General features: G+C 33.9%; 2 protein-coding genes and 2 long non-coding RNA genes across 5 annotated transcripts; 3 read left to right on the forward strand and 1 right to left on the reverse strand.

Annotated features, from left to right (window-relative positions):
• Window positions 1-263: 263 nt before the first annotated feature.
• Window positions 264-1,385, forward strand: LOC133186984 (uncharacterized). The gene has a single exon (XM_061322362.1). The coding sequence runs from the start codon at window positions 264-266 to the stop codon at window positions 1,383-1,385; it is 1,122 nt and encodes a 373-aa protein (XP_061178346.1).
• Window positions 1,386-6,080: 4,695 nt separating this feature from the next.
• Window positions 6,081-25,699, forward strand: LOC133186629 (uncharacterized). Its single transcript, XM_061321865.1, has 10 exons — window positions 6,081-6,211; window positions 6,525-6,578; window positions 8,977-9,054; window positions 9,297-9,413; window positions 9,520-9,585; window positions 9,848-9,950; window positions 10,050-10,070; window positions 22,807-23,160; window positions 24,072-24,410; window positions 24,614-25,699. The coding sequence occupies exons 1-10, from the start codon at window positions 6,128-6,130 to the stop codon at window positions 24,859-24,861; spliced, it is 1,464 nt and encodes a 487-aa protein (XP_061177849.1). The 5' UTR covers window positions 6,081-6,127; the 3' UTR covers window positions 24,862-25,699.
• Window positions 11,342-13,453, forward strand: LOC133186631 (uncharacterized). The gene is made up of 3 exons (XR_009721078.1): window positions 11,342-11,472; window positions 12,192-12,306; window positions 13,346-13,453. It is a non-coding gene; the product is annotated as an uncharacterized LOC133186631 (long non-coding RNA).
• Window positions 17,011-21,246, reverse strand: LOC133186630 (uncharacterized). 2 transcript variants are annotated; one of them, XR_009721076.1, is made up of 3 exons: window positions 20,922-21,246; window positions 20,342-20,456; window positions 17,011-17,387 (listed from the first exon to the last, which is right to left on the reverse strand). It is a non-coding gene; the product is annotated as an uncharacterized LOC133186630 (long non-coding RNA). The 2 variants fall into 2 exon arrangements; XR_009721077.1 differs by having other exon boundaries at window positions 20,342-20,487.
• Window positions 25,700-26,179: the final 480 nt, after the last annotated feature.

The following is a 26,179-nucleotide window of genomic DNA, read 5'->3' on the forward strand; positions in this document are numbered from 1 at the left end:
CAATGCTTCTTACCCCACAATGGCCAGTATAAAAAGTTAAAGTTGGTTGAATAATGAAGGAATATGAGCATGTTGGCCTCCAATATGGCGGCCAACGGGTAATAACTCTTGCTAAATTGGGCCTACTGAAAACTATCTATTTCCGTTCTTAAATACAGAGACCTGTACAAAACGTGCTCCTCGACTTGTTATCATTTAGGCCTATCGGTGTATTGGATCTTTACAAACAAAAACCATAACATGGTGTCAGAAGTCTCTTAAAAATGGATCTTACAGGCATCCCAACGCCATGCTTAGACTGGACATCGACAAATTTAGTCGATAGCTGGAAAAAGTTTCAACAGCACGTGCAACTCATCTTCGACGGTCCCTTGAAGGAGAAAGACGAGACTGTCAAGATAAGTTATTTACTTATTTGGGTAGGCGACAAGGGTCGCGATGTGTATAATACTTGGAATTTGACGAACGACGAAAAGAAGAAGCTAGATACGTACTACAAACGTTTTAAGGCATACGTTCAGCCTAAGCTTAACCCAGTGTTTAGCAGATTTAAGTTTTATAATGAAGTTCAAGGTCAACAATCTATTGAACAATTCGTCACCAGACTTCATCTGTTAGCTAAAGATTGTCAGTATAACGATACAGACGAAATGATCCGAGATAGGATTGTGTTTGGGACAAATTCTGCCAAGATTCGTGAGAAACTTATTAATGAAGGGGAAAAGTTAACTCTGGATAAAGCCATCCAAATCGCCCAAAACTATGAATACTCGCAAGAGCAGCTTAAGTCAATGGGCACCACATCACAGGAAGTTCATGCTGTTACATCTAGGCCAGGAAATCGCGATTCCCACAGGACGTCCAAGACCGGACATGGCACCAGCCAACCCGTACCAAGACCGTATAGTGACACAAGCACAAGCCATGCGTCCAGTAAACCCGTACATGTTTGTCCAAACTGTGGATACAAACATAACAAAAAGGAAAGGTGTCCTGCGTATGGGAAAACCTGCAAGCTTTGCAATAAACGAAACCATTTCGCCAAAGTTTGCCGTAGCAAGAAAGTTCATGAAGTTCGTGAGCCAACTGGAGCAGATTATCCTTTACACAGCTCTAATGACAATTTTACTGATTTGTTTGTTGATTGTATCAGTGTAGTTCATGCTCTTAACAAACTTGATGTTTTGTATGAACAAAATCAAGCATTTACACATGTCACATTAGGTCCAAATAATGTACCAGTCAAATGTAAGCTTGACACTGGCTCACAAGTTAATGTGATACCAATTTCTACTTATAAACAACTGGGTATTGCTGATCAATTGAGTCCATCATCTGATTTGTCGGGTTATGCAGGGTTCCCCGTTAGAACGCTGTTATTGTAAAGTAGCTCTTAAGGTTGGGGACAAGATATTTCACACTCAATTTCATGTTGTTGACCCTGACGGTAGGCAAGCCCCACCTATCCTTGGACTTTCTTCATGTATGAACATGGGACTTGTTAGATTTGTTAATTCAGTGACAGTAAACTCGACTAAAACAGACTCCAACGCAGACAGTGTACTAGACAGGGAGACTGTTTTGACACAGTTTAAGGATATCTTTGAAGGGTTAGGGTTATTTCCAGGGGAATGTACTATCCATATAGATTCTGATGCTATACCTGCTGTCCACCCCCCTCGTAGAATACCACAAGCTTTGGGTGACAGGGTAAAAACTGAGTTAGACCGGATGGAGAAGTTACAGGTCATCACTAAGGTCGATACCCCCACATGTTGGGTAAACTCCATGGTTGTGGAGAAGCCATCTGGAGCTCTACGAATCTGTCTTGACCCTAGAGATTTGAACAAGGTCATTCATCGACCCCATTACCCCCTTAAAACTCTCAATGATATTTTACCTGAGCTATCTGGTGCACGTTATTTCACCAAACTTGACGCACGATCAGGTTATTGGACAATTAAGCTTGACGACGATTCTAGCTACCTTACCACTTTCAATACCCCCTATGGTAGGTATCGCTTCCTCAGGTTACCTTTTCGCAAGATGAATTTCAGCGCAATATTGACTATTGTTATGCAGACCTTAAAGGTGTTGTTGCTATAGTCGACGACATTCTTGTGTACGGTAAGACCCGTGCTGAACACGATAGCAACTTGAAAGCTGCTCTACATTGTACAAGAGAAATGGGCATCAAGCTCAATGATGAGAAGCTCGACGTAGGTCAGTCGCAGGTCGAATACTTTGGTCACTTGCTTTCTGCAGATGGCATCAAGCCAGATCCTAAAAAGGTCTCTGCGGTTAAAGACATGAAACCACCTGAAAATCGTAACGAACTTGAAACAGTGCTGGGTATGGTAAACTACCTATCCAAATTTACACCAAACTTGGCTGATATTACTAGCCCCATGCGACAATTATTGTTAAAAAGGTCTGAATTTGTTTGGGGCCCAGCCCAAGAAGAGTCTTTTACTAAGGTCAAGGACATAATAACAAGGTCACCAGGACCAGTATTGGCTTATTTTGATCCTAGCAAAGATACTGTATTGCAAGTCGACGCTTCCAAATTTGGTCTTGGAGCTACTTTCTTACAAGAAGGCAAGCCTGTTTCTTATGCCTCTAAATCACTTACCCCATCAGAAATTAACTATGCACAAATAGAAAAGGAAATGTTAGCCATTCTGTTTGGGTGTAAGCGTCATTACATATATGGGCGTGAGGTGTGCGTTCAAACAGACCACAAGCCATTAGTATCTATTATGCAGAAGTCTATACTTACTGCCCCTGCCCGCTTACAGCGCATGATTCTGCAATTACAGAGATACAACCTTAAGCTTGTTCATGTTCCAGGGAAACAGATCCCTGTAGCAGATACACTTTCTAGGAAGTACTTACCTTATACAATGCCAGAGCTCTCCAAGGGCATTGAAGCTCAAGTACATTTGGTACATGAAAACATTCAGGTCAGTGATCGTCGTCTAGAACAGATTAGGTTGTCTACAGAATCAGACCCCCAGTTTCAAACCTTAACCAAATATATTTTGGAAGGATGGCCAGATTCGCGCAGAGATTGCCCGAACACCATTAAGGAATACTGGAACTTCCGCGATGAATTGTCAGTAGAGAATGGGCTCATTATGAAGGGTTTTAGAATTGTCATTCCTCGTGACCTCAGGAATGAGCTCTTAAAAATATTACATGTGGGACATACTGGTGTTGAAAAAACCCTGAGAAGGGCTCGTGACAGTTTTCTGGCCAGGACTTACAAAAGACATTACAGACCTAATACTGAAGTGTAATGTATGTTTAGAATTTAGGAATTCCAACTCTAAGGAACCTTTGCAGTCTCATGAAATTCCTTCATACCCCTGGCAAACAATTGCCTCAGATCTCTTTCTTTGGGATGACAAGGACTATGTTCTATTTGTTGACTATTACAGTAGGTATTTTGAAGTTTTCAGACTAACCAATACTCATAGTTCCACCATCATCTCGAAATGCAAAGAAGTCTTTGCAAGACATGGTAATTTATTTCAGACAATGGTCCACAATATTCAAGTTATGAATTTGCTGATTTTTCTAAGGAGTGGAATTTTCAGCATGTCACTTCAAGCCCAAGATACCCTAAATCTAACGGTCTCGCTGAAAGGACAGTACAAACCATAAAGGGCATTCTTACCAAGTGTAAGGCTGACCAACAAGACATTAATTTGGCCCTTCTGACATACAGGACTACTCCTTTGGACATAGGACTTTCCCCATCACAACTATTAATGTCCAGAAGACTTAGGTCTAACATCCCTATTGTTCAAGAAAGTCTCAAACCCTTTCATCATGACACAGATAAGATAAGGGCGAAGCTACAAGTCAGTCATGACAAATCAAAGTTCTACCATGATAGATCAGCTCATCCTCTTAGACCTCTCAATGCTGGTGATTCAGTTAGGGTTCAGCTGAATGATAAAAAATGGTCCCCAGCCATTATAATGCAACCACATGGGAACAGATCTTATTTGGTCAAAACACCTGCTGGTTCTTTGTATAGGCGCAACAGGAGATTTCTCCTTAAAACAAATGAGGCTCCCCAGCCAGGAGAGCTTGCTCTTCCCCAGTATGATGTTTTCAAACATGAGCCTTTGCCAGACAATACCCCAATTTTGAATTCTGGTAATGATGTGCATCCTGGAGAAAATCCTGATACAGGTAACTCACCTAAGCCTCCAGAGCAATCCAAACCATATGTAACTAGGTCTGGTAGAGTTGTAAAACAAAAAATTATTCCCTCTATGTAATCAAATTGTCAATCAGTTGTTATCTTAATTACCAAATCAGTCTACACTAATTGCATATGTATGTTCAAAAAACATTGTTGATATGTTCATTGTGAATCAGAACATTGTCTACAGCTTTGGACACATATGATTTCAAATGACTCTGTTTAATGTAATATGATGAATTGTACATGAATTAAGTGAATTTGATTTCTTTGTTAAAAGGGGAGATGTTACATTATCTGGCTAATTTTGTTATGAGAGTTATCCCCCTTAGATATTGATTTTTTACATATACTTGGTTTGAGTATGCGCAAGGCGCCAGTTGTAATTTCCGTTCTTAAATACAGAGACCTGTACAAAACGTGCTCCTCGACTTGTTATCATTTAGGCCTATCGGTGTATTGGTTCTTTACATACAAAAACCATAACACCTAAGATATGTCTTTGGACACCCTCGTCGTCGTCTTAAAGTTAGGACTAAGATTAGGAAGTTTCCTAAGATAGGATAGCTTCGCTGGCCCCATTTAAGACTAAGATATGTCGTAAGTTATGAGATGTCTTAGTCTTAAGACAGCTTCGATCATAAGCATGCCTGTTGGTTTAAAGAAAAGAACTTCATTCCACTTGCAGGAAGTAGTGTTTTTCACAACTAAGGCAGTCCTTAAAAAAAATTGACAAAATGACAAAATGTGATCAGGAAATCTAACTTGAGCTTTCAGCTCAGGTGAGCTAAAAAGGAATTGCTCGAGTCAAATTTCTTTCTAGATTGAACAATTTAGGCTTATGCCCATAACAGATTGCATAAACATTTCAAATGAAAATCCCTGGGAAGTTCAACAAAACTTCGAACGATAGAGAGATTTTAAATGGTAATACATTCTAAATTCAACTTCACAGCGCAGGTTAGATTTTCAAATACAATATACTAATTGTGTCATGATCTTTGAAATAGGCTTTGGAGTATTTTGGTAATTTGCGATGTAATTGCATGAACACTTTAACGCATAAGCTTTCTAAAAGATACAGACGAGGAAGTTGAAACCTGTCCGTGTAAACACACCAGTCAAAAGAAAATCATGAACCATGGGACTTGAAATATTCATGGGTAGTTTAAGTACAAGTAGTTGGTAAAAAAAAGGGCTTAAACTTTCCCAAGAAATTGTTCAAGTTATGGATTATTCTCATACTATGCTGTTAAGAAATATTAATTGAAAATGGATCGCTACTTTGAAGATGACATCGACATAAATTATCTGTCTGGAAATCTAGTAAGTATAGAGAAAAAGAGAGAAAGAGAGAACCTTACTGTACTTCCGGTTATTAGAGAAATACACAAATATTACAAACATGTGAATTGGACATAGCTTGCTACATAGTTATTTGTTTGGTAGGTAGTTACTGAAAAAAAATGCACTTCACACGTCAAATATCTTGTCATTACAAACCTTGACTTTCCATGTTAATTTGTTCTGCAGATGAATATCAATTTTTTAAGTGAAACTATATATATAATTGAATAGATCGATTAGAAAGTTGATTTAGCAAAATCATTTATACGTACCAATAATCAAAACTTTTAAGTGCACTTTTTGAAAAATAAACGCATGGAAATGAATGATCAATAATAAATGGATCAATACGAAAAACTATTCATTCAAAACACAATTATTTAAATCAACTCAAAATGCGAAATCATGCATGCTGTTGATCGACGAAGCAACCATGCAATAATTTACAGAGCATTGTGTTGTTGGAATATCGGGTCTTTTAAATATTCCACATAGTATACACAAACACTCAAAATAGATCTTCGGATTTCAATGGATATCTTGTGATTTTCCACCATTTCCAGAATGGCAGAGGGGGATATATCACAAAAATACACTAATTGGAATACCACGGATTTTAATCTTAGTGATTCTAGTGTATATTCCTCGGTAAATATCTTTTTAAGTACTATTATCATAGACATTTTGTAATCAGGAAGTAAATATGGTGATCCCATGGAACTATCTGACTGTACCTGTGTGCAGTTAATTAAACGATCGATTGTTTTGGTAAAATAAGAACTAATCTTGTTTATGGCTTCTCTGTTATGCAATTTAAATAATAAATTTATAAACTAATAATTTATTAGTTAGAACGGATGTTAGAAAATGCAAAAGTCTCTCTTTCTCTCTCTCGATGGACAGATCTCGACAGATCGGCTGGTAAAATAATTTATTAAATCTCCGTCACTTTTTCTTGCAGAAAAATGTCGACAATTCAAATGCCATTGTTCCTGAGGCACAACCTGTTTCACCTGTAAGTTTTCAAAGTTTTTCGAGTACTACACTGATTAACTTGAACAGAGTTAAATATCTTTCATCTGCACTGTTTTTTAAAATAGGAAGCTTCAGTCTTTTTGTTTTAATATATGTCACGCACATGTTTTATTCTTCTTCAGTGAACCACGCCAGCCTTTCCCCGACCCCGAAAAGGATAACCTATGTTCATTTGTCGATCCCCCCATTCATCATGCATGTAAAATACACCCTAATTTGATTTGTGTTTAGAATTCTTATTGAAATATCCAACATTGCTTTTGAAAGTACTAGAGTAATATTCATCGTTTATTACATCTGTGTAGCTAATTTGTTATCAGTGTATGTCTTGCATACAGTAATTCATGTAAAAACCAGCTCAAGGTTATAGAGGATATTTACATGTATTTGTATTTATTTTTTTTTTTTGAAAACATAGGCACAAAAGGAAAAACACTAACTGACATTTAAAAAATTCTACTTCCGGGTTCCAGTTGCATTTACCTTTAATATTTTATGGAACTTTAATCCACACTGGATTATCAAAAACAATTTACTACAAAGATCTTCAAGTGCACATGCACCAATTTCTTGATAATTCTTCTACAATCATTTATTTTTAACAATTGTATCATGATCATGGTCATAGAAAAAATGCCAAACTTCAAAATATAAATGAACGTACGTCCAGATTTTGAAAGCTTCGTTTCATTTTACAAAGCAGATAATACCATGTAATATGACCACGAAAGAATAATATATATAATAGAATTCAAATGGTTTATAAAGGAAGTTTCTACTCTGACTTGACAGGGCATCATGTGCAATCGTTTTATGCCAGTATGATTTATATTCATGTTTAGTTTATAATTCGAACTTAGTTTTGTGATTCTCAACAAACAATATAGAATAAATATTATGCATGAAATATAAAAAAAATGTATTTTTGCCCTCTCCCAACTCAGGATGAAAAAACGCGAAGTAATTTGAAATGTTTTTTCTTTGTTTCCGTTTTGATTGCGTCCAAGTAGCACAAAATAAGATTGGTTCCATAATTTATCGGATAAAGAAAGAAGAAAAAACCTCATAAAAAGTGATTTATGCACAGGTTTAATTACAGTGCAAAAAGGTCATATGGAATGTACCACAGCGCCAAAGGAAGCTTATTGCCTCCAATTTTTCGTTTAGAATTTTAATTAAGCTATGTGTGCAGATATTAACAAGATATGTTTGTGAAACACTGCAGCTAATGGTTAAGGTGAAAGTTTGTCAAATGCAAGTTAACTCCAAGGTCAAAAGATAAAAAAATGTTGTTACCAAAAAAGTACTTGTGTCAATGTATATACGTGGTAAATATGAAAGCCCAAGCACCAAATGTTCAAAAGTAATGGTCAAGGTTTAAGGTTTTTTAACAGTGGGTCAAAATTAATGGTGCGCAAGGGAAGACCTTATCATAAGAAATACACATGCGAAATATAAAAACCCTAGCATCAACTGTTCAAAAGTTATGGCGAAGGTAAAAGTTTTCAAAAGTACGTCAAACTCCAAGGTCAAGGTCAAAAGGTCAAAATTGTTAGTGTCTAAGGAAGGTCTTGTCACAAGAAAGACACCTGTAAAATTTGAAAGCCCTAGTACTAACTGTTCAAAAGTTATGGCAAAGGTAAAAGTTTTTCAAAATTCGGTGAAACTCTAAGATTAAGGTCAAAAATATTTATACCCATGAAAAGGTCTTGTCACAATAAATGCACTTTATAAGTATGAACGCCCTAGCACCAATTGTTCAAAAGTTATGACCAAGGTTAAAGTTTGGTAAATTTTTGCAAAAGTGGGTTATACTCCAAGGTCAAGGTCAAGCGGTCAAATATCTTGGTATTCAAAGGAAGGTCTTGTCACAAGGAATAAACATGTGAAATATGAAAGCAATATATCTCCAACCAATCAAAATTTATGGGCAAAAGGTTAAAGTTTGCGGAAAAAAAGACAGACAGACGAACGGAGAGAGCAAAAACTGTATACCCCCGAATATTCGAATACTGGGGCAAAAAATATGCTTTTAAAAATCTTAAGACTTTTGAATTCAGCATCCAACCTCCTTAAAAATATCTTAATTACCAGCTGAATCAAGTAAATCTTATTAAAGGGGAGAAACATGAGTCCACTTCTTTGGAATATAAAACCGAAACTTATTAGCATATCAAAATATTTTGTTTCCTTTTCCTTGAAAATACACTATTACAAACAGATTTCGAAAGTTTGAAATAACCGCAAATCCTACATTGAATGTTTTTGTCTTGCAGGTGCTGATACAAATTTATAATAAACAGAAAACGTGTTTGTAATCAATTTAAGATGAGTTATCAAACATAAGTGTTCTAAAAGGATTACTTTTATGATTGCAGAGTGCTATAGATTTCTCGCAGAGAAACACATCCACAACGAAGTCCTACAATCCTGGTTATAGCTTTGATCCAAACAGGGTATATTTACAAATTGTGAAATCATTTTCATACTTCTTTTATCTTTAGATTTTTGATTAAAGGGAGACATACGAGTACTATTGATTATGATTAAATTAAAAAAAGGCAACATATTCTATCAAAACTAGTTTACCTGTATTTTATATCATAGTTTTTTTTTTTTAATGAAAATTCATTAAAGCTGATACGTTAAGATATGTACAGTTCATAACATTTACATTTTCGTAAAATTATGCATACAGTTACGGAAAAGAGAGGAAAGTAAGTCACTTGGAAATGGTTCAATTGGTTTCAACAAGGACCGAGAAGAAATATCTTTTTCCAGTTCATACGCACCTTCTCAAGGAACAAATATTACAGTAATAATGAAATCATACTAAATAATTCATGAATTTTAATCTGGAATAAACGTTTTGAAATTAAAGTCACAGGAATCTATCATTTACATATCTGTTCTTTTTCTAGACGTTAACCTCTAAAGACGATGAAGAAGACAAGAAGCCAAACATGGCAAAGAAGCGTGTGATGGAAGTGAGTACTAAAAAGTTAAAGAAACCCTCCTCCATATTTCATTGTAAAAGACACACTGAGATAGATCCATACTGATGACTCTGAACGTTGTCATAATTAAATTTCTATGCCAGCTGAAGTGGAGGTTACTGTAACTAGAGGAAGGATGAAATAAGTGTCATAAATATGGCAATCTACATGTATTTAGGACATCGATATTCATTCTAAGTTAAATTTATATGTAGTTTTTGTTTGTTTGTTTGTTTGTTTGTTTTTGTTGTAGACAGTCAAACTTGTGGTGGTCTTAATTTGCATGGCGATGGGGATAACAGCAGCAGTAGTTCTTGCAACGCAATATGGCGATCCTCCACCGGAAACCCAGAGACGTAAGTTATAGAGAATGTGAATATTTATTTACTGATATGAGTATAATGATTTTTATATGCTCTTTCTTTAATTTGCTTTCTTGTATGTTTTATTTTCAGAAGTACAACCGAAAAAGTTTGGTGAGTTTGAGATTCATCATGATTTATATTCATGATAATTTATTTTCTTTAAATTCTTTTATATGTCAATAAATTCGTATAAAGGTATGAAAAAGAAGGATAATAAGGGTCCCGCATCAATATACCGGTGTTTCGTAATTAAGGTAGGGTCCGTCTGTCTATCCGCCGGTCAACACTTAAATGTGACTCAGTAACTTGAATACTTTTATCCTTAAATACTTCATGTGGAGTTAGGTAAGAGGAAGACATATAAGGAGTATGGAAAGCCGTAGGGTACCCCCACATTATTATTATTTTTTCCTATATAAGTATACCAAAAATAATTATCTCATACAAAAATAAAAATCTTGGTTTTTCTTTACAACATTATTATTTTCCTGCAACAATTATAATCTTGTCTGCCAAACGTGTACACATTATTTTTATTCTGCCCCAACATTATAATAATTATTCTCACTTTACAATTATAATCTTTTCAGTTAGTACGGAGACATTATTTTTATACACCTCCAAATTATAATCTTGTCAGTCGATGTCTGCACACATTATTTTTATTTCGCCTCAAAATTATAATAATTATTCTTTCTTAATAATTATAATCTTGTCTGTCCATGTGTACACTATGGAAAGCCGTAGGGTACCCCCACATTATTATTATTTTTTCCTATATAATTATACCAAAAATAATTATCTCATCCCAAAATAAAAAATCTTGCTTTTTTTTTTTTTTTTTTTTTTTTTTTTTTAACATTATTATTTTCCTACAACAATTATAATCTTGTCCGTCCATGTGTATTCATTATTTTTATTTTGCCCCTACATTATAATAATTATTCTCACTTTACAATTATAATCTTTTCAGTTAGTACGGAGACATTATTTTTATACACCTCCAAATTATAATCTTGTCAGTCGATTCGTACACATAATTTTTATTTTGCACCAAGATTATAATTATTCTTGCCTCAACAATTTATAAGACTTCACCTCCTGTAACAATAATGTACTGACTGAAAATAAATAAAAATGTACACGCTTAAAAATTATAATGTACCAAGTCGACGTTATAATCTTTGCAACAATAATAATGATGTGCGCCCTTGTTCGCAATTATTTTTATTTTTCAACAGGAAAGATAACTTCTTTTCTAGTGACAGGAACGAAAACTCTGTCCTCCTGTTGAAACAATAATTATGTTGAGACGCGATTATAATTGTGACTGCACACATTATTTGAAGCGTGAAGGAAATATTATCTTGAGCGTGGAGAAATATTATTTGAAGCGTGACGGAAAACAAGCGTCGATGCGAGGGAGATCGTCACGTGAAAAGGCCATGTGCGCTGTTCGATCATGTAAACAAAGTGGAAGACAGAAAGTCCAACGTTAGCTAGGCTATAAGAGGTAAGTAAAGACTAATCATTAATGTACATGTAAATGACTGGCATCATTCAGATAATGTCTCTTGAATCAGCTGTCAGTTTATTGTAATTAAGCTAGAGCTACCGAACAAACAGGTAGTTCGAATTGCCTCAGACAGCTGTCAGAAATAGATCATGTGCATAAATGTGAGATTAAGCACATACTAGTACTTTATTAAAACCACCTGCCTGATTAAGAGCATATAGGGACGATCATTTGATTGGGGGGGGGGGACTGATAGATTAAGGAAATAAATATTTTAACCTTGATTTTTAAGTAAATTAACTTCATCCACTGGCATTGCTAGAAATAAAGGAAAACAATGACCCTGTCAGACCATGACTGTCACTGTGATATCCCCCCCCCCCACACACACACACCCTTCTTGCATGTGGTTAAGTGGTTTTCTGATTTTGGACAAGAAAAGAAAGTAAATAATCATTTTTAGATCAACTGGAAATAAATATTCTGTCCTGTGAATGCTAAAAATAAATAAATAATCTGACTTGACAAAATTTGCCACCTCTACCCCCACCCCTTTATAAAAAGGTAGTGACCTTAACATGGTGAAAAATGTTTTTCCTAACCAAAATTATTTCTCATCTACCATGTCTACTCCTTTGTACATGCCATAATCATACTCGTACATGTACCCATTGATATTTTTTAGATTTTGCATACAGTTTGTTTTTCTGCCACAGATTCAAAGAGAATTCAGATAGGAAATGGAACTATTGAACAATAAATTCTGCCTGGAAGCAGGAATTGCGGAATACAGTGCAAGGGATCCCCGATACTCTATTTCAAAAGTTATTGGTAAGGTGACTACACATATGTAAGTCCTTGATAAATATCATTAAAAAATACATGTATAGCCTTTGTTAACAATAGACAACTTTAGCATATTTCAAAATAGTATTTCTCTTTGTGGGGTCAATCTGGGATCAGCTGGCATGAGGGACTGTTCTCCCTTTAAGCCAATAAAAAAATTATAATGTGTTTGTTTCTGGTAACATGCCAAAAATGTTAGGGAAGGTAGGTAGGCGATAACTTTTTTTTATTACTTTACTTTTTATTATCTCACCTGAGCCTTAAGGCTGAAGTGAGTTCTTCTGATCACATTTTGTCTGGTGTCCATATCTCTTTAAACTTTTCACATTTTTGACTTCTTCTCAAGAACTGCTTGACCTTTTTCGACAAACTTAACAACAATCCTGAGGTAAAGGGGGTTAAAGTTTGTTCAAATAAAAGCCACACTTCCTTCCAACTGGAGATAATTACAAATTAATTTAGTGAAAAATTAATATCATCTTTTAAAAATCTTCTTCTCAAAAATCTGTGGGCCAGGAAAGATGAAACTTTTGTGGAAAAATCCTCAGGTAGTGTAGATTCAAGTTTGTTTTAATCATGACCCCCAGGGGTAGGGTGGGGCTATAATGGATTATCAAAGTTTTACATAGGAATACATAGAGAAAATTTAAAAAATCTTCTCAAAAACAGCAAAGCCATGATTAGTCATATTTATATGGAAGCATTCTCTTAAAGTATAGATTCAAGTTTGTTTAAATCAGGACTCATGGGGGTAGGGAGGGGCCCAATAGATGATAAAACTTATGACAAAATAATCTTTAAAAATCTTCTTAAGCCATGATGAGTCAAATAAATATGGAAGCATACTCATTTAGTGTAGATTCAAGTATGTTCAAATCATGCCCCCCATAGGTTGTGACCACTCATATATTTAAAACTTTTCAATACTGAACTGATTTCCAATTTTTCCTAGCCAAAGTGCTCGGGTGAGCGATGTGGGCCATGGGCCTCTTGTTTAAAGAATAATTTGCACATTTTATTTTAGGAGCTATACAAAGAATCTTGATTTATAGAAGTATACAGGTTTAAAAAAAAAAGAAAACAGTGTTGTAAAGAAAGAAAAGGATTTTACATTCAAAGAATTATGGATGGCACAGAGGTAAAAAGGACATTCAGTGTTCAAAAGAATTAGAAATTGATTTATTTATCACAGTGGCAGATTTAGCCAGGAAAGGGGGGGGGGGGCATTAAGAAAATCTAAAGAGTAATTGCACATTTTTACATTAATCAGAATTTTTGAAAATTATGTACATCCTAGAATTGATATATTCTGCAGTACAATTTTAAAAAAAACATGCTGCAAAATATATAAATTTTAGGATGTGGATAATATAGTAGGTGCTATATTTATATTTACATTCTTAATATATTGAAAACAGACATCTACTTTATAATTATTATTAAATACCGTACATTTAAGCTCACTGAGCCCAAAGTTAAAGTGAACATTTCTGATTAAAGAGTGTCTGGCATCTGTCTATCATTCATAAATGTTGAGTCATCTGTAAACTTTTCACATTTTCAACTTTTTTTTCCAGAATTCAACCAAATTTGTCACTAGACAATATTTGGTGGAAAGGATTTAATTTTTTTCAAATGAAGAGCCAAGGGGAGGTCATAAAGAGAAAATTAACGTTTGACGGTGTCATTTGAAAATCTTCTTAAGAACCACTAGGCAGAAAAATTAAAACTTATGTGAAAACTTCCTGGCATAGCGTAGTTTCATTTTCAGTCAAATAGGACCCCTTTGAGCACTCTACCATCGGCTCATACATTCACCTCTGTCATCTGCTCGCATATATCACAGTGATAAACATGAAAAATAGTGTGTTTGTTTAAATTCATTTTAATTAAATGCCTGCACTAATTTTGTTCCTAAAGGTAGCTACTTTCCAAGTAGATCTAGAACTATTAATTTAATTTAAAATAATTCTGGGAATGTTATGTTTTTTACATTATAATGTCAAAATCTTGATGCGAGCCCATTGCAGAGGTGTCTGAGAGAGGAACGAATGACAACTCTGCATAGGAGATTGCCCTTTGAGAGGATGGAGCCACAGTATGGGATTAAAAATTTGCATGGGAATATACTACAAACTAGAAATTTGACCATAGGACATGAATACCCCTACTAGGGCTTATCATGCATCATGAAAATTTGCATTTTTGCATTTGTGTATGAAGTTTGATGATAATATCTTGAAAAAAAAAAAGGTCATTGGAAAGGTCCAGGTAAAAAGGTTGAACAAAGTTGATAAATTCTTAACAAATTTTGCATCAGTGCATAAGCTTACATAAAAGCATATGGAATTGTTTTGTTGAAACTGTGTTACATGCATATAGTTATTTAAGAAAAAAGTGATATCAAGGTCCAAGGAAAAGTCCTGGTCAAAATTTTATGTTGCAGTTCAATAACACTCTTCAAAATGTATCAGCATATGAAGTTTGAATAAAAAATCACAATTTTTTCTTTAAAATTGAGCTTAGCAATTAACACAAAATTGAGAGAAATTGAGAGAAGTCAAGATCAACAAAATTTATGCAACTGAATAGCTCTTATCAATATGTATAAGCATATGAAGATTGATCCAAATCTCTTGAATAGAGCTACTTACTAATCTAAGAAAAATGAGGTCAAGGTCAGGGGAAAGGTCAAGTCAAAAATATGTTGATGAAGTTGAATGGGTCCCATCAATATGTATCAGCATATAAGATTTGATAAAAATATCTTAAATAGCTCTTGAAACTGAGCTTAACACTCTAATTTAAGAAAAGTAAGGTCAGGTTCAAAGGAAAGGTCAAGGTAAAAAAATGTTGAGTAGCTCTCATCAATATGTATCAGCATATAAAAGTTCAAAGTGTGATGGAAGGACACAAGAACATGTTATGGGGTTCAAATAAATTTTTAATTACAAACCTTTAGGCTAAGGTGAGGCCACAATATTAGGTAATTTTTCATTGGAATAAAGGACTTTTTTTTTTAAATTCTTCAGCCAGGAGGAAGGTGACTAAGGTGAGCATTATCAGGTGTCTAAGGTGAGCATTATGGCCCATGGGCCTCTTGTTATGTGTCCTTTTCATTGATCAACAATCAGGTGATGTAATAGTATTGTTATATTTCAGAAATGTCTATGGATGACGTCATAACCAATTTTGAAAAATGTTTTGTTTGAAAGAAAAGGATCTGAAGAAGGAGACAGATCTATTTAAATTCGGATGGATTTATAGACTGCCAGACTTATTGCTATCACTTAATTCTGTACTACTAGATCTTTTACACTGAGCCTATAAGTTTTAGACTAGATGATTTATCTAATTTGAGAATCCATGACATCAATCTTTAAGCATTTCAAGATTACCAATACAGAATATGTACAGATGCAATAGCAGATGAAATCCCACATGTACATACACAAACAGGACACTGATATGTTACTGAAATTTAGAGATATTTCATTTCTCTCTTGTGCGGATTGAAATTGATCTAAGAAAAAAAAAAGGTTTATGTCAGACTGAAACAATATAATAAACAATTTTCTTTAATTTTGTTATGTGCTTATATTTTTAGGAAATATGTACCAATGTATCAGACAGTATATAGGGAACTTGTACTGAGTCGCTAGTGAGCTAGCTTTTCTAGTGATGCGGTAAATTCTCCCTCTATATTAGACAAGTTAAGCAATGTCGAGCCTGTTTAACCCTTGAATGGGTGACTGCTTCACATTACATTTACATGTAATTTTTTTTTTTTTTTGAATACTAAATTTGAGTGTGAATTTCTTCTCATGGTCAAGCATGAGGTACTGCTTAATTGTCATTTTTACATTAAAATGCGTGCATGTATTTATGGATTATCAGACACATATACACTATACAAAATAAATGCATAATTTTCCTAATTTTCCTAATTTTTACCTTTTTTCAGTTTTGACCCCATATTATAGCCATCATTTGGTTCCTGTACAGTGCGAACAAATCTGTATAATACATCAGTGTTGTTTATGCCCCCCTAATCAAAGATGATTCAGGGGTTTATAGTTTTTGCCCTGTCTATCTGTTTGTATGTCCCCAAAACTTAACTTTTCCCATAACTTTTGTTTTGTTGGAGCTATGCATTTCATTTTTCACATGTGTATTCTTTGTGACAAAACCTTTCTTTGGGTACCAACATATTTGACCTTTGAGTTTGACCCATTTTTGTAAAATTTTACCAAACTTTTACCTTGGCAATAATTTCTGAACAGTTGGGGCTAGGGCTTCATATTTCTTATGACAAGACCTTCCCATGACCACCATTAATTTTGACCTTGAACTTGTTGTTCGACTTTTGAAAAACTTTAATCTTCACCATAACTTTTCAAAGGTAAGTGCTAGGGCTTTCGTATTTTACTTGCACATTTCTTGAGACAAGACCTGTCTTTGGATAATAACATTTGTGATCTCTTGACCTTGACCTTGGAGTTTGACATGAATTTGAAAAACTTCGACCTTCACCATAAGCTGCCATATACATACATAAAAATGCCATTATCGCATGTACATACATGTATGGCAGAGCTCAAAGAAGTCAATCCAGCTTTTCCAACATGCATTCCTTTATATGTTTGACATTCAGATCCAAGAAAATACCATAAAAAATCATCACATATCATCCATTTTCATATAATTTTAACACATTCTTTGGTACTTTGGTAAATATAAATACAAATTTCATAAATGCAATCAATATAAATGCAGAAATTCAAGTTTGTTCACTCATGCAGATCCCACTTTATCAGCAGTAACCTGAGACACAGATGTGACACTTTAAATGGAGTATTTCATATACATGTACAAATTTATCAAAAATGCATCACTTCAAATTAGTGTCAAATGATGTCAAAAGGACAAATTTCATGTGCAAAATGTTCAGGAACAACACATATTCTTCCATCAAAAATTCTCTGAAATTTGCCAAGACTTCTTTCTTCAAAGTTATTCACATTGAATTTTTGTCCAGATCTGCACAATCTTCTATCACAAATTCCCTGAAATAAAAAGTTTGAAACACAGTTAGAGTTTTTATAATTACCATGCATAATCAAGGGAAACCTGAGATGGAGAATTTTTTTCCTGCCAATTTTTTTCATGATAACTAGTATGAAAAGGAAGCATCCTATTAGTGAAACCAATGGTCTTCATGCCAAAATGAATTGATTTATTGTTTACTTAAATTTTATTACTTTTTAGTTTTCTCCTCATTGAAAATAAATTTCTCCTTCATTTGTGCCAGGTTTAGTTAAAACTGGTCCAGTAGTTCTGTTGAGAAAGTCTGATACATGTATTAAGGTATTCAGTGTATACTGAATGGATTTTGAACTGTTTGGAATCATTTTAAACTAGTTAAAAATGTATTGCTAGATAATGATGAAAGGGAAATGAACCAAATTCACATGACTGATAACATGAAAGAAGCTGGTCATTTTGCACTTTAACATTTTTTGAAGAGTTATCTGCCCTTGATGAAAAACCCAAAAATTTAATTTTATCAAAATATCTGTGGCAAATGATTCACTTTATTTCATATTTTAATAAAGAGAGAGTTTATGCATATTTTCACCAAGAGCTCTACATGAAATTCAAATTACTTCTTACAATATCTTAATAAAACCTGCACTCCCCATAGACTTCATTGTAAAATTCAAGGTGCAATTTATTTGACAATTCCTTTGGTGGAGTATTTTTATTTAATAATACCAGGGGTTTTGAAAAGACACCAATTGAGGCAAAATTCTTGTATAATATTCAAAGAAAAATATACGAAAATCACTAAACATACTTGTTTAAGAAGAAGTGTACAACAGAATATATAGACATTAAAATGTAGCACACAGTTCCTTTAAGTATTGGAACTCTACAACTCCAAGGAAAACGACAATAAAGTTCAAACTATGTTGCGTATGTCCTTAAGGGATCAGAAAAGCTCTCTTGAACCATTGGATCAGATGAACTTCCAGGTCAAAATAGAAAAAGAGACCCAAGTTCAAGAAAATCAAGCCAGGCTGATGGATTTGAGAAATAATGCATCTATGATCTACATTTTATTTCATTTGTCACAAGTCCTTTTTTTTGTGGTCAACGGAGTTTGGCTTTAAATTTTTTGTTCTATCTTTTATTCATGTACACAATATGATGAATAATATAAGGTAAACTGCCAAAAGACATTCTGTTATATGAGTGATGAATACAAAACCAATAACACTATTAATAATTATGCCCTGAACATTTTACATTAAATAGTACATAATTATATTAATCCTATGCTATGCATACAGTAAGCATAAATCTACAGGAGACCCACAAGGAATTTACAAAAATATTAAATGCTTAAGAAAATAAGCAAAAATAAAAAGGTCTTTGACCCCCTAGGAAAAACAGACCCTTGTAAAATGGTTAGGAGTGTCATGCATCTGAAGTGACTTGTCCTGGCTACACCCCCCCCCCCCCTTGCAATGCCAAGGGGCCCTGATTCAATACATTGCATGGGACCCCTGGTCAATTTCATTCATTAATATCATGGGCTGACTGTAGCATTATCTTTAGGGGAATTTTCAAATCCATTGTTTTTCTCATCTCTCAACCAATCACATTAAGCCATATTCTATGATAAACAACTTGTAACAGGTGATTCTTCCTGTTTACATTATCATATCTAAATATTTCTGAAAGCTTCAATTTGATTGGTGCTTCTCAATGAGAGAAGCAAGACTTAAAATATCACATGAAATTAGCCAGGACCCAGGACCCATGGCATTGCAAGGATGTCCCCCATGATACTTTTAAAACATGTCTATCCAAGTGTTTTAATGAGTACAATTGTTTTGTTGTGTACATTTTATTCATATGTGTATTTAACTATTTATATATGACTATGACCCAAAAAAAAAAAAAAAAAAAAAAAAAAAAAAAAAAAAAAACAACAGCGGCATACTGAATATTTGACTGATGCTTACAAAATAAGAGCCCTAAGGGCCATATATCTCACCCGAGCACTCAGTTCAGTATTGAAAAGTTTAAATACATATTGGTGGTCCCAACCTACCCCTAAAGTGGTGGGGCATGATTTGAAGAAACTGGAATTTACACTTACTGAGGAAACTTCCATATTTATTTGACTAATTGTGGCTTTCAAAGATTTTTTAAAGATTATTTTCCTATAAGTTTTAACTTTCATTGTGACCCCAACCTTCCCCGAGGGATCTTGATTTAAACAAACTTGAATCTACACTATCTGAAGAAACTTCCATATAAATATGACTAATCATGGCTTTGCTGTTCTTGAGAAGATTTTTTTAAATTTTCCCTATATATTCCTATGTAAAACTTTGATAATCCATTATAGCCCCACCCTACCCCTGATTTAAATAAACTTGAATCTACACTACCTGAGGATTTTTCCACAAAAGTTTCATCTTTCCTGGACCACAGATTTTTGAGAAGAAGATTTTTAAAAGATGATATTAATTTTTCACTAAATTAATTTGTAATTATCTCCAGTTGGAAGGAAGTGTGGCTTTTATTTGAACAAACTTGAACCCCCTTTACCCATGGCTACTTTGTTGTTAAGTTTGGTTGAAATACATGTAGGTCAAGTGGTTCTTGAGAAGAAGTAAAAAATGTGAAAAGTTTACAGACAGATGGACACTAGACAAAATGTGATTAGAAAAGCTCACTTCAGCCTTTGGCTCAGGTGAGCTAATAAAAAGCAAAGTAAAAAAAAAAAAGTTATCGCCTACCTACCTTCCCTAATATTTTTGGCATGTTACCAGAAACAAACACATTATAATTTTTTTATTGGCTTAAAGGGAGAACAGTCCCTCATTCCAGCTGAACCCAGATTCTCCCCACAAAGAGAAATACTTTTTGGAAAATGTTTAAGTTGTCTATTGTTAACAAAGGCTATATTTTTTAATGATATTTATCAAGGACTTAATCACCTTACCAATAACTTTTGAAATAGAGCAGCGGGTATCCCTTGCACTGTAATCCCCAGTTCTTGCTTCCAGGCAGAATTTATTGTTCAATAGTTCCATTTTCTATCTGAATTCTCTTTGAATCTGTGGCAGAAAGACAAACTGTATGCAAAATCTAAAAGATATCAACAGGTACATGTACGAGTATGATTATGGCATGTACAAAGTAGTAGACATGGTAGATGAGAAATAATTTTGGTTAGGAAAAACATTTTTCACCATGTTAAGGTCACCACCTTTTCATAAAGGGGTGGGGGTAGAGGTTAAAATATTTATTTTCTTAATCTATCAGTCCCCCCCCCCCCCCCCAATCAAATGATCGTCCCTATATGCGCTTAATCAGGCAGGTGGTTTTAATAAAGTACTAGTATGTGCTTAATCTCACATTTATGCACATGATCTATTTCTGACAGCTGTCTGAGGCAATTCGAACTACCTGTTTGTTCGGTAGCTCTAGCTTAATTACAATAAACTGACAGCTGATTCAAGAGACATTATCTGAATGATGCCAGTCATTTACATGTACATTAATGATTAGTCTTTACTTACCTCTTATAGCCTAGCTAACGTTGGACTTTCTGTCTTCCACTTTGTTTACATGATCGAACAGCGCACATGGCCTTTTCACGTGACGATCTCCCTCGCATCGACGCTTGTTTTCCGTCACGCTTCAAATAATATTTCTCCACGCTTCAAATAATATTTCTCCACGCTTCAAATAATATTTCTCCACGCTCAAGATAATATTTCCTTCACGCTTCAAATAATGTGTGCAGTCACAATTATAATCGCGTCTCAACATAATTATTGTTTCAACAGGAGGACAGAGTTTTCGTTCCTGTCACTAGAAAAGAAGTTATCTTTCCTGTTGAAAAATAAAAATAATTGCGAACAAGGGCGCACATCATTATTATTGTTGCAAAGATTATAACGTCGACTTGGTAATTTAAGCGTGTACATTTTTATTTATTTTCAGTCAGTACATTATTGTTACAGGAGGTGAAGTCTTATAAATTGTTGAAGCAAGAATAATTATAATCTTGGTGCAAAATAAAAATTATGTGTACGAATCGACTGACAAGATTATAATTTGGAGGTGTATAAAAATAATGTCTCCGTACTAACTGAAAAGATTATAATTGTAAAGTGAGAATAATTATTATAATGTAGGGGCAAAATAAAAATAATGAGTACACATGGACGGACAAGATTATAATTGTTGTAGGAAAATAATAATGTAAAAAAAAAAAAAAAAAAAAAAAAAAAAAAAAAAAAACCAACAAACAAACAAGATTTTTATTTTGGGATGAGATAATTATTTTTGGTATAATTATATAGGAAAAAATAATAATAATGTGGGGGTACCCTACGGCTTTCCATAGATGGAATATACCTTGTATATTTTTGATCTTCAAGAGTTAATATTTATTAGATGGGTGAAAAATGGTAGATAGAAGACACCTGGCCTGGAGACCATAAAACTTAGGCGAGCATACTTTTGATCTCAGTCTCGCTTTTCCATTATAAAGTGAAACTGAAATAAAAAAAAAATGAGCTCGCCTAAGTTTTATGGCCCCTTCGTCAAAGACCAGGTGAAACTTAGGGAAAATTAATCTGATTATATAGACGTAATGATTTGAACAGTTTTTAGGTTACAGGAAACGAATGATCCGAGTTAAGGATTTATAAGTTTAGGGCCTCTATGTCAAAATACAATTCTGTCAAAAGTCCGGTCATTTTAAGGTAAAACATTGAGATTATACTGATATGACAATTGTAATGCACTTAGTAACCAATAGACTTCATATTTTATATATAAATGGAGACTCCTTAGGGGTTTGGAAACACTCCTTACAAGTCTCTTGGAGGCTATGTTTCTTTAAATGACTATTGTGATTAAATAATTTGAATGTCTTTTTGAACGCAAAATTATTTTCTTTTACAACACAGAAAAGGTTGGTTAGAGAAGAGATCTCTTGAATATCAGGGTCAATACTTCTGATAAGTTTATTTCTTAAATTTATGCAGCATGTTAACTTTGGATTTAACTAAAAAGAACATTTTTACCTTATACCTGAGGAATGGTTAGAGGATGACACCTATATATAGATTTCATTCAAGATTTTAAGATCAAAATGGTTTTGTTTCCAAATGTCTTTTATGAGGTCCCAAAATTATTTTTAGCATGCATACGTCTTTTTCGCTACACGAATATAAAAAAGGTCCATAAAGGTTCTAATTGCTTTGATCAAGGTCAATTGGTCAAGATTACTAATACTTAAGGTCCTGTATTACTTTTTTCATTCTTCTAGGTGGTTTTACAGTCGACAATTTCTTTAAAGTTATAAAAATGTTCGCTTTTAAGAAACTTAAAATCATCAAAAATTGCTTTTCATAGATCTAACTACAGGTTTCCCCTTTTTTAATATTGTAGATTGTGTATTAAATTCTAGTGGAATGGCGAAGACCGGTAGACTGAAATTTAACTCAAGCATCGTGATTACTTGTGACTATGAAGAGAATATGAATATTGTTAACTCTTCTATAATCATGGAATTTACACCGAAATATTATTTTGTTCCGTCACAGGATAAAATTGAAATTAACAGCACACTTCAATCTATCCCGTTTCGGGATGGAAGATGGGAAATTCAATTTTCCACCAAGAAAAGTAATTCTATTGAATTTCGAAGAGATCCTGTGAAATGTGGTGGAGACGGAAAATATGAATTGACTTTAATTACATCAGAAGATAGCTTCCCCAGCCATGTGGATATCGAAATTGACAGTAAGTTATAAGAAATGTTTAATGGTTTGATTTATTCCTGACAATGGGCATATCTTTTAAGCATTTCAAAGATTTTTCTCAAACATGGTTAATTTCAAAATATATAGCATGTAATGATTTTCTATTAAAATCTCTGTCATTTCAAGACCAAAAAACAACACTAGTCAGACAGTTTCATTGGCAACAGCGAGTAATAAATAACCATATGGTCAAGAACTTACCTAAAGCGTATTTTGACAATACATGCAAATAATAAGACAATAAAAAGAAATAGAGTACGAAATGAGAAAATCAGAACTTGAATTATCCCCCCCCCTCTCTCTATAGGGTTATTCACATCTCATTTCTCATTACTTCCAAAGTCACTCTACTCTTATTTTTGCGTCCAAGCACTTAGCGTTTTCTATTTGATTTCCAGTTCTTGCGATCACAAAGCCAGTAAGTTTCTTATTCTTCAGTCATTCTTTTAATTTATTAATGGCAAAACATTCTACACCTTAAAGTTAAAATAAAGAAAGTTTTTTGTCTATATTTCAATCGATTAAACAATCCGCTAAATTTGAAAAAAACCCAAAATTTTATAAGTAGTATGTCCTAGTAAGTTATTAAGAAGCATGAAGGATCGTGAAGGATCTCCATTTAAGAGAGAGAGAGAGAGAGAGAGAGAGAGAGAGAGAGAAAAGAAAAAAGGCAAGGAAAAGTAATCAATTCTAATTTTTTTTAAAAAAAATTCGAGTTGGCATGACATGCTTATGGTACAGAACTACTGAGCACTTATTGTTTATAACTATGACATAGATAAAATTAACTACTTGATTATTTAGCGAAATGAAGTTGAAAAAATGTCCAATGCCTGTATATGTATATTAATATTGACGCCAATTTAACCTTTTATTCATTTGTTTCTAAAGGTAAAACATCAGCCGTTCAATTGAAGGTTGGACAAACAGAGGATGATGGGAATTACAAGATTACGTGTTCTTCCACTAGCGATTGTACACCTATGCCAATTACTTTACTAGGAACTATGGGAAATAAAGTTGGTCCACTTTATGGTGTAAATTTCACGTGCATTGTCAAATATAACGAGTACGATGGATGGTCTGTTAGCTGTACCGGAAGTATTCCCAAAGATGTTGTAAGTAGTATCAACGAGGTCACATGTCGTCCTGTTCTACTAAACGAAGCCGAGGCTAACACTACGGAAGCCAAAGTTCCTAAAGATGTACTTCTCTGCCAAAACGATGAAGGTTTGTTCAAATTAAAATTTACCAAACTTTTATCAGTATCTAATCGAATTTCGTATACAATTTTGTATACAATATTATTAGTTTTTCTTCTCATCAAGGAAAATTTTACCACTCCAAATTCATCATCCAAATTTTTGCCCTTGTGTATGATTAAGTTTATTAGTTCCCCAAAAGCCTAAAAAGTATATTATATCTATTTACAGATTGTACCTTCAAATGTCCCCAGAAAAATGAAGACAGATATTATACAGATCCAAAGTACTGCAACATATTTCACAGATGTGTCGGCGAGCGTCTTTACACCGCCCCCTGTGGAAAGGGGACGTATTTCTCAAGTGAAACATGCGTTTGCAGCCATATTAGTGACGTCACAGACTGTAACGTAGATGGGAATCGAGTCAAACAGTTAGGGGATAAGAAAGTGTTGTGTGAGGATTCGAGCAGTGGCTGACAAGAATAATGAATAAACTTAAAAATCTTTAGGTACTTATATGCTACAAAACACAATACAATTTCTATCATAAATCAGTGTAGAAAGTTTTCACTTAGTTCAAGTAATTGCGATTATATCATTACAAGTTTGTTCCATTTAGATGTGCATTGTTTATTAATGTTAGTTAACACCATAAGATGTAGCTAGGAGACAATGATACAGAAATACTTTCACATTTAAAAAAAATGTCACTTTTCTCTAGCTATGCCTAGATTTGTATGATGTAAAAATTATTGTATCTTTTCTGGTTAAAGGAAATTTCAGAATAGATCATATCTGGCTTTCACTGGGAGCAATTTTTCGAATTGTAATCATCAATTTGAACCTGAAACTTATGAATATTACCTAGAGACAGCGAAAGACGAGGAAATAATCATGGGACATTATTTTTTGAGTAATACACATACATTTTTGTATTTAAATGTAGACATATATTTATTGCAAGATGAAAATACGGGTAAGTCTTGAAAATCATTTATTAAGCTGATATATACACACAATTTTAGCCTTGTAATAAAAAAAGGCATAAACAAACATGTTGGCGCGAATTTCAGAAATATGTAAACAAGAAGTTTGACAAGAACCAAGACACCATTTTCTCTTTCTCATAAACTAAAGATAATCAAAACGCGCAGTATTAATTGTTATACAATGAACGAAGGATTATTCCTCGGGCATTATCTCGTTAGTAAAAATGTACATTTGGCATTTCACCGAATTCCCTTTTGTCTACACAGTACAGTGGCTTGAATTTAATGTATTTTTTTTAAAAATGAAATCCGGTTCCTATATGTAAAAAAAAAACCCCATATGTATGTGGATGTTATAAATTATTTTATTATTAATGAAATAATAAACTTTACTGATTGTGATTTTATGTATCGTTAATTTAGCGAAATAACTAAACCTTTGAGAATTTTTTTTACTGTCAACAAAACCACGCAAGTGATCTATTGCTTTATGTGCCCGTCCGTCGTCATTCGTAAACCCTCAAAGAGGGTTCGTAGTCTTGACACCTAAGCATATTGTCTATTCTATTCACCACTCTACACTTAAATGCTTCCTATTGTGTATAAAATCCTGTGGACAATCGCATTATCCTCTTCGTCTATCCTGTGGACAATATAATCGCATTATACTCTTGGCCTATCCTGTGGACAATCGCATTATCCTCTTCGTATTATCTTCTTGGCCATCCGTAGGAAGATGAATTCAGCATAATTTTCACCCAATTAATGATAAAGGACATGCTACAAACAAAAGAATTGAATGCCAT

This window comes from Saccostrea echinata, unplaced genomic scaffold (assembly GCF_033153115.1).
Source record: "Saccostrea echinata isolate AGI-Se365-2 ecotype Australia unplaced genomic scaffold, CSIRO_AGI_Sech_v1 ptg000014l, whole genome shotgun sequence".
NCBI lineage: Eukaryota > Metazoa > Mollusca > Bivalvia > Ostreida > Ostreidae > Saccostrea > Saccostrea echinata.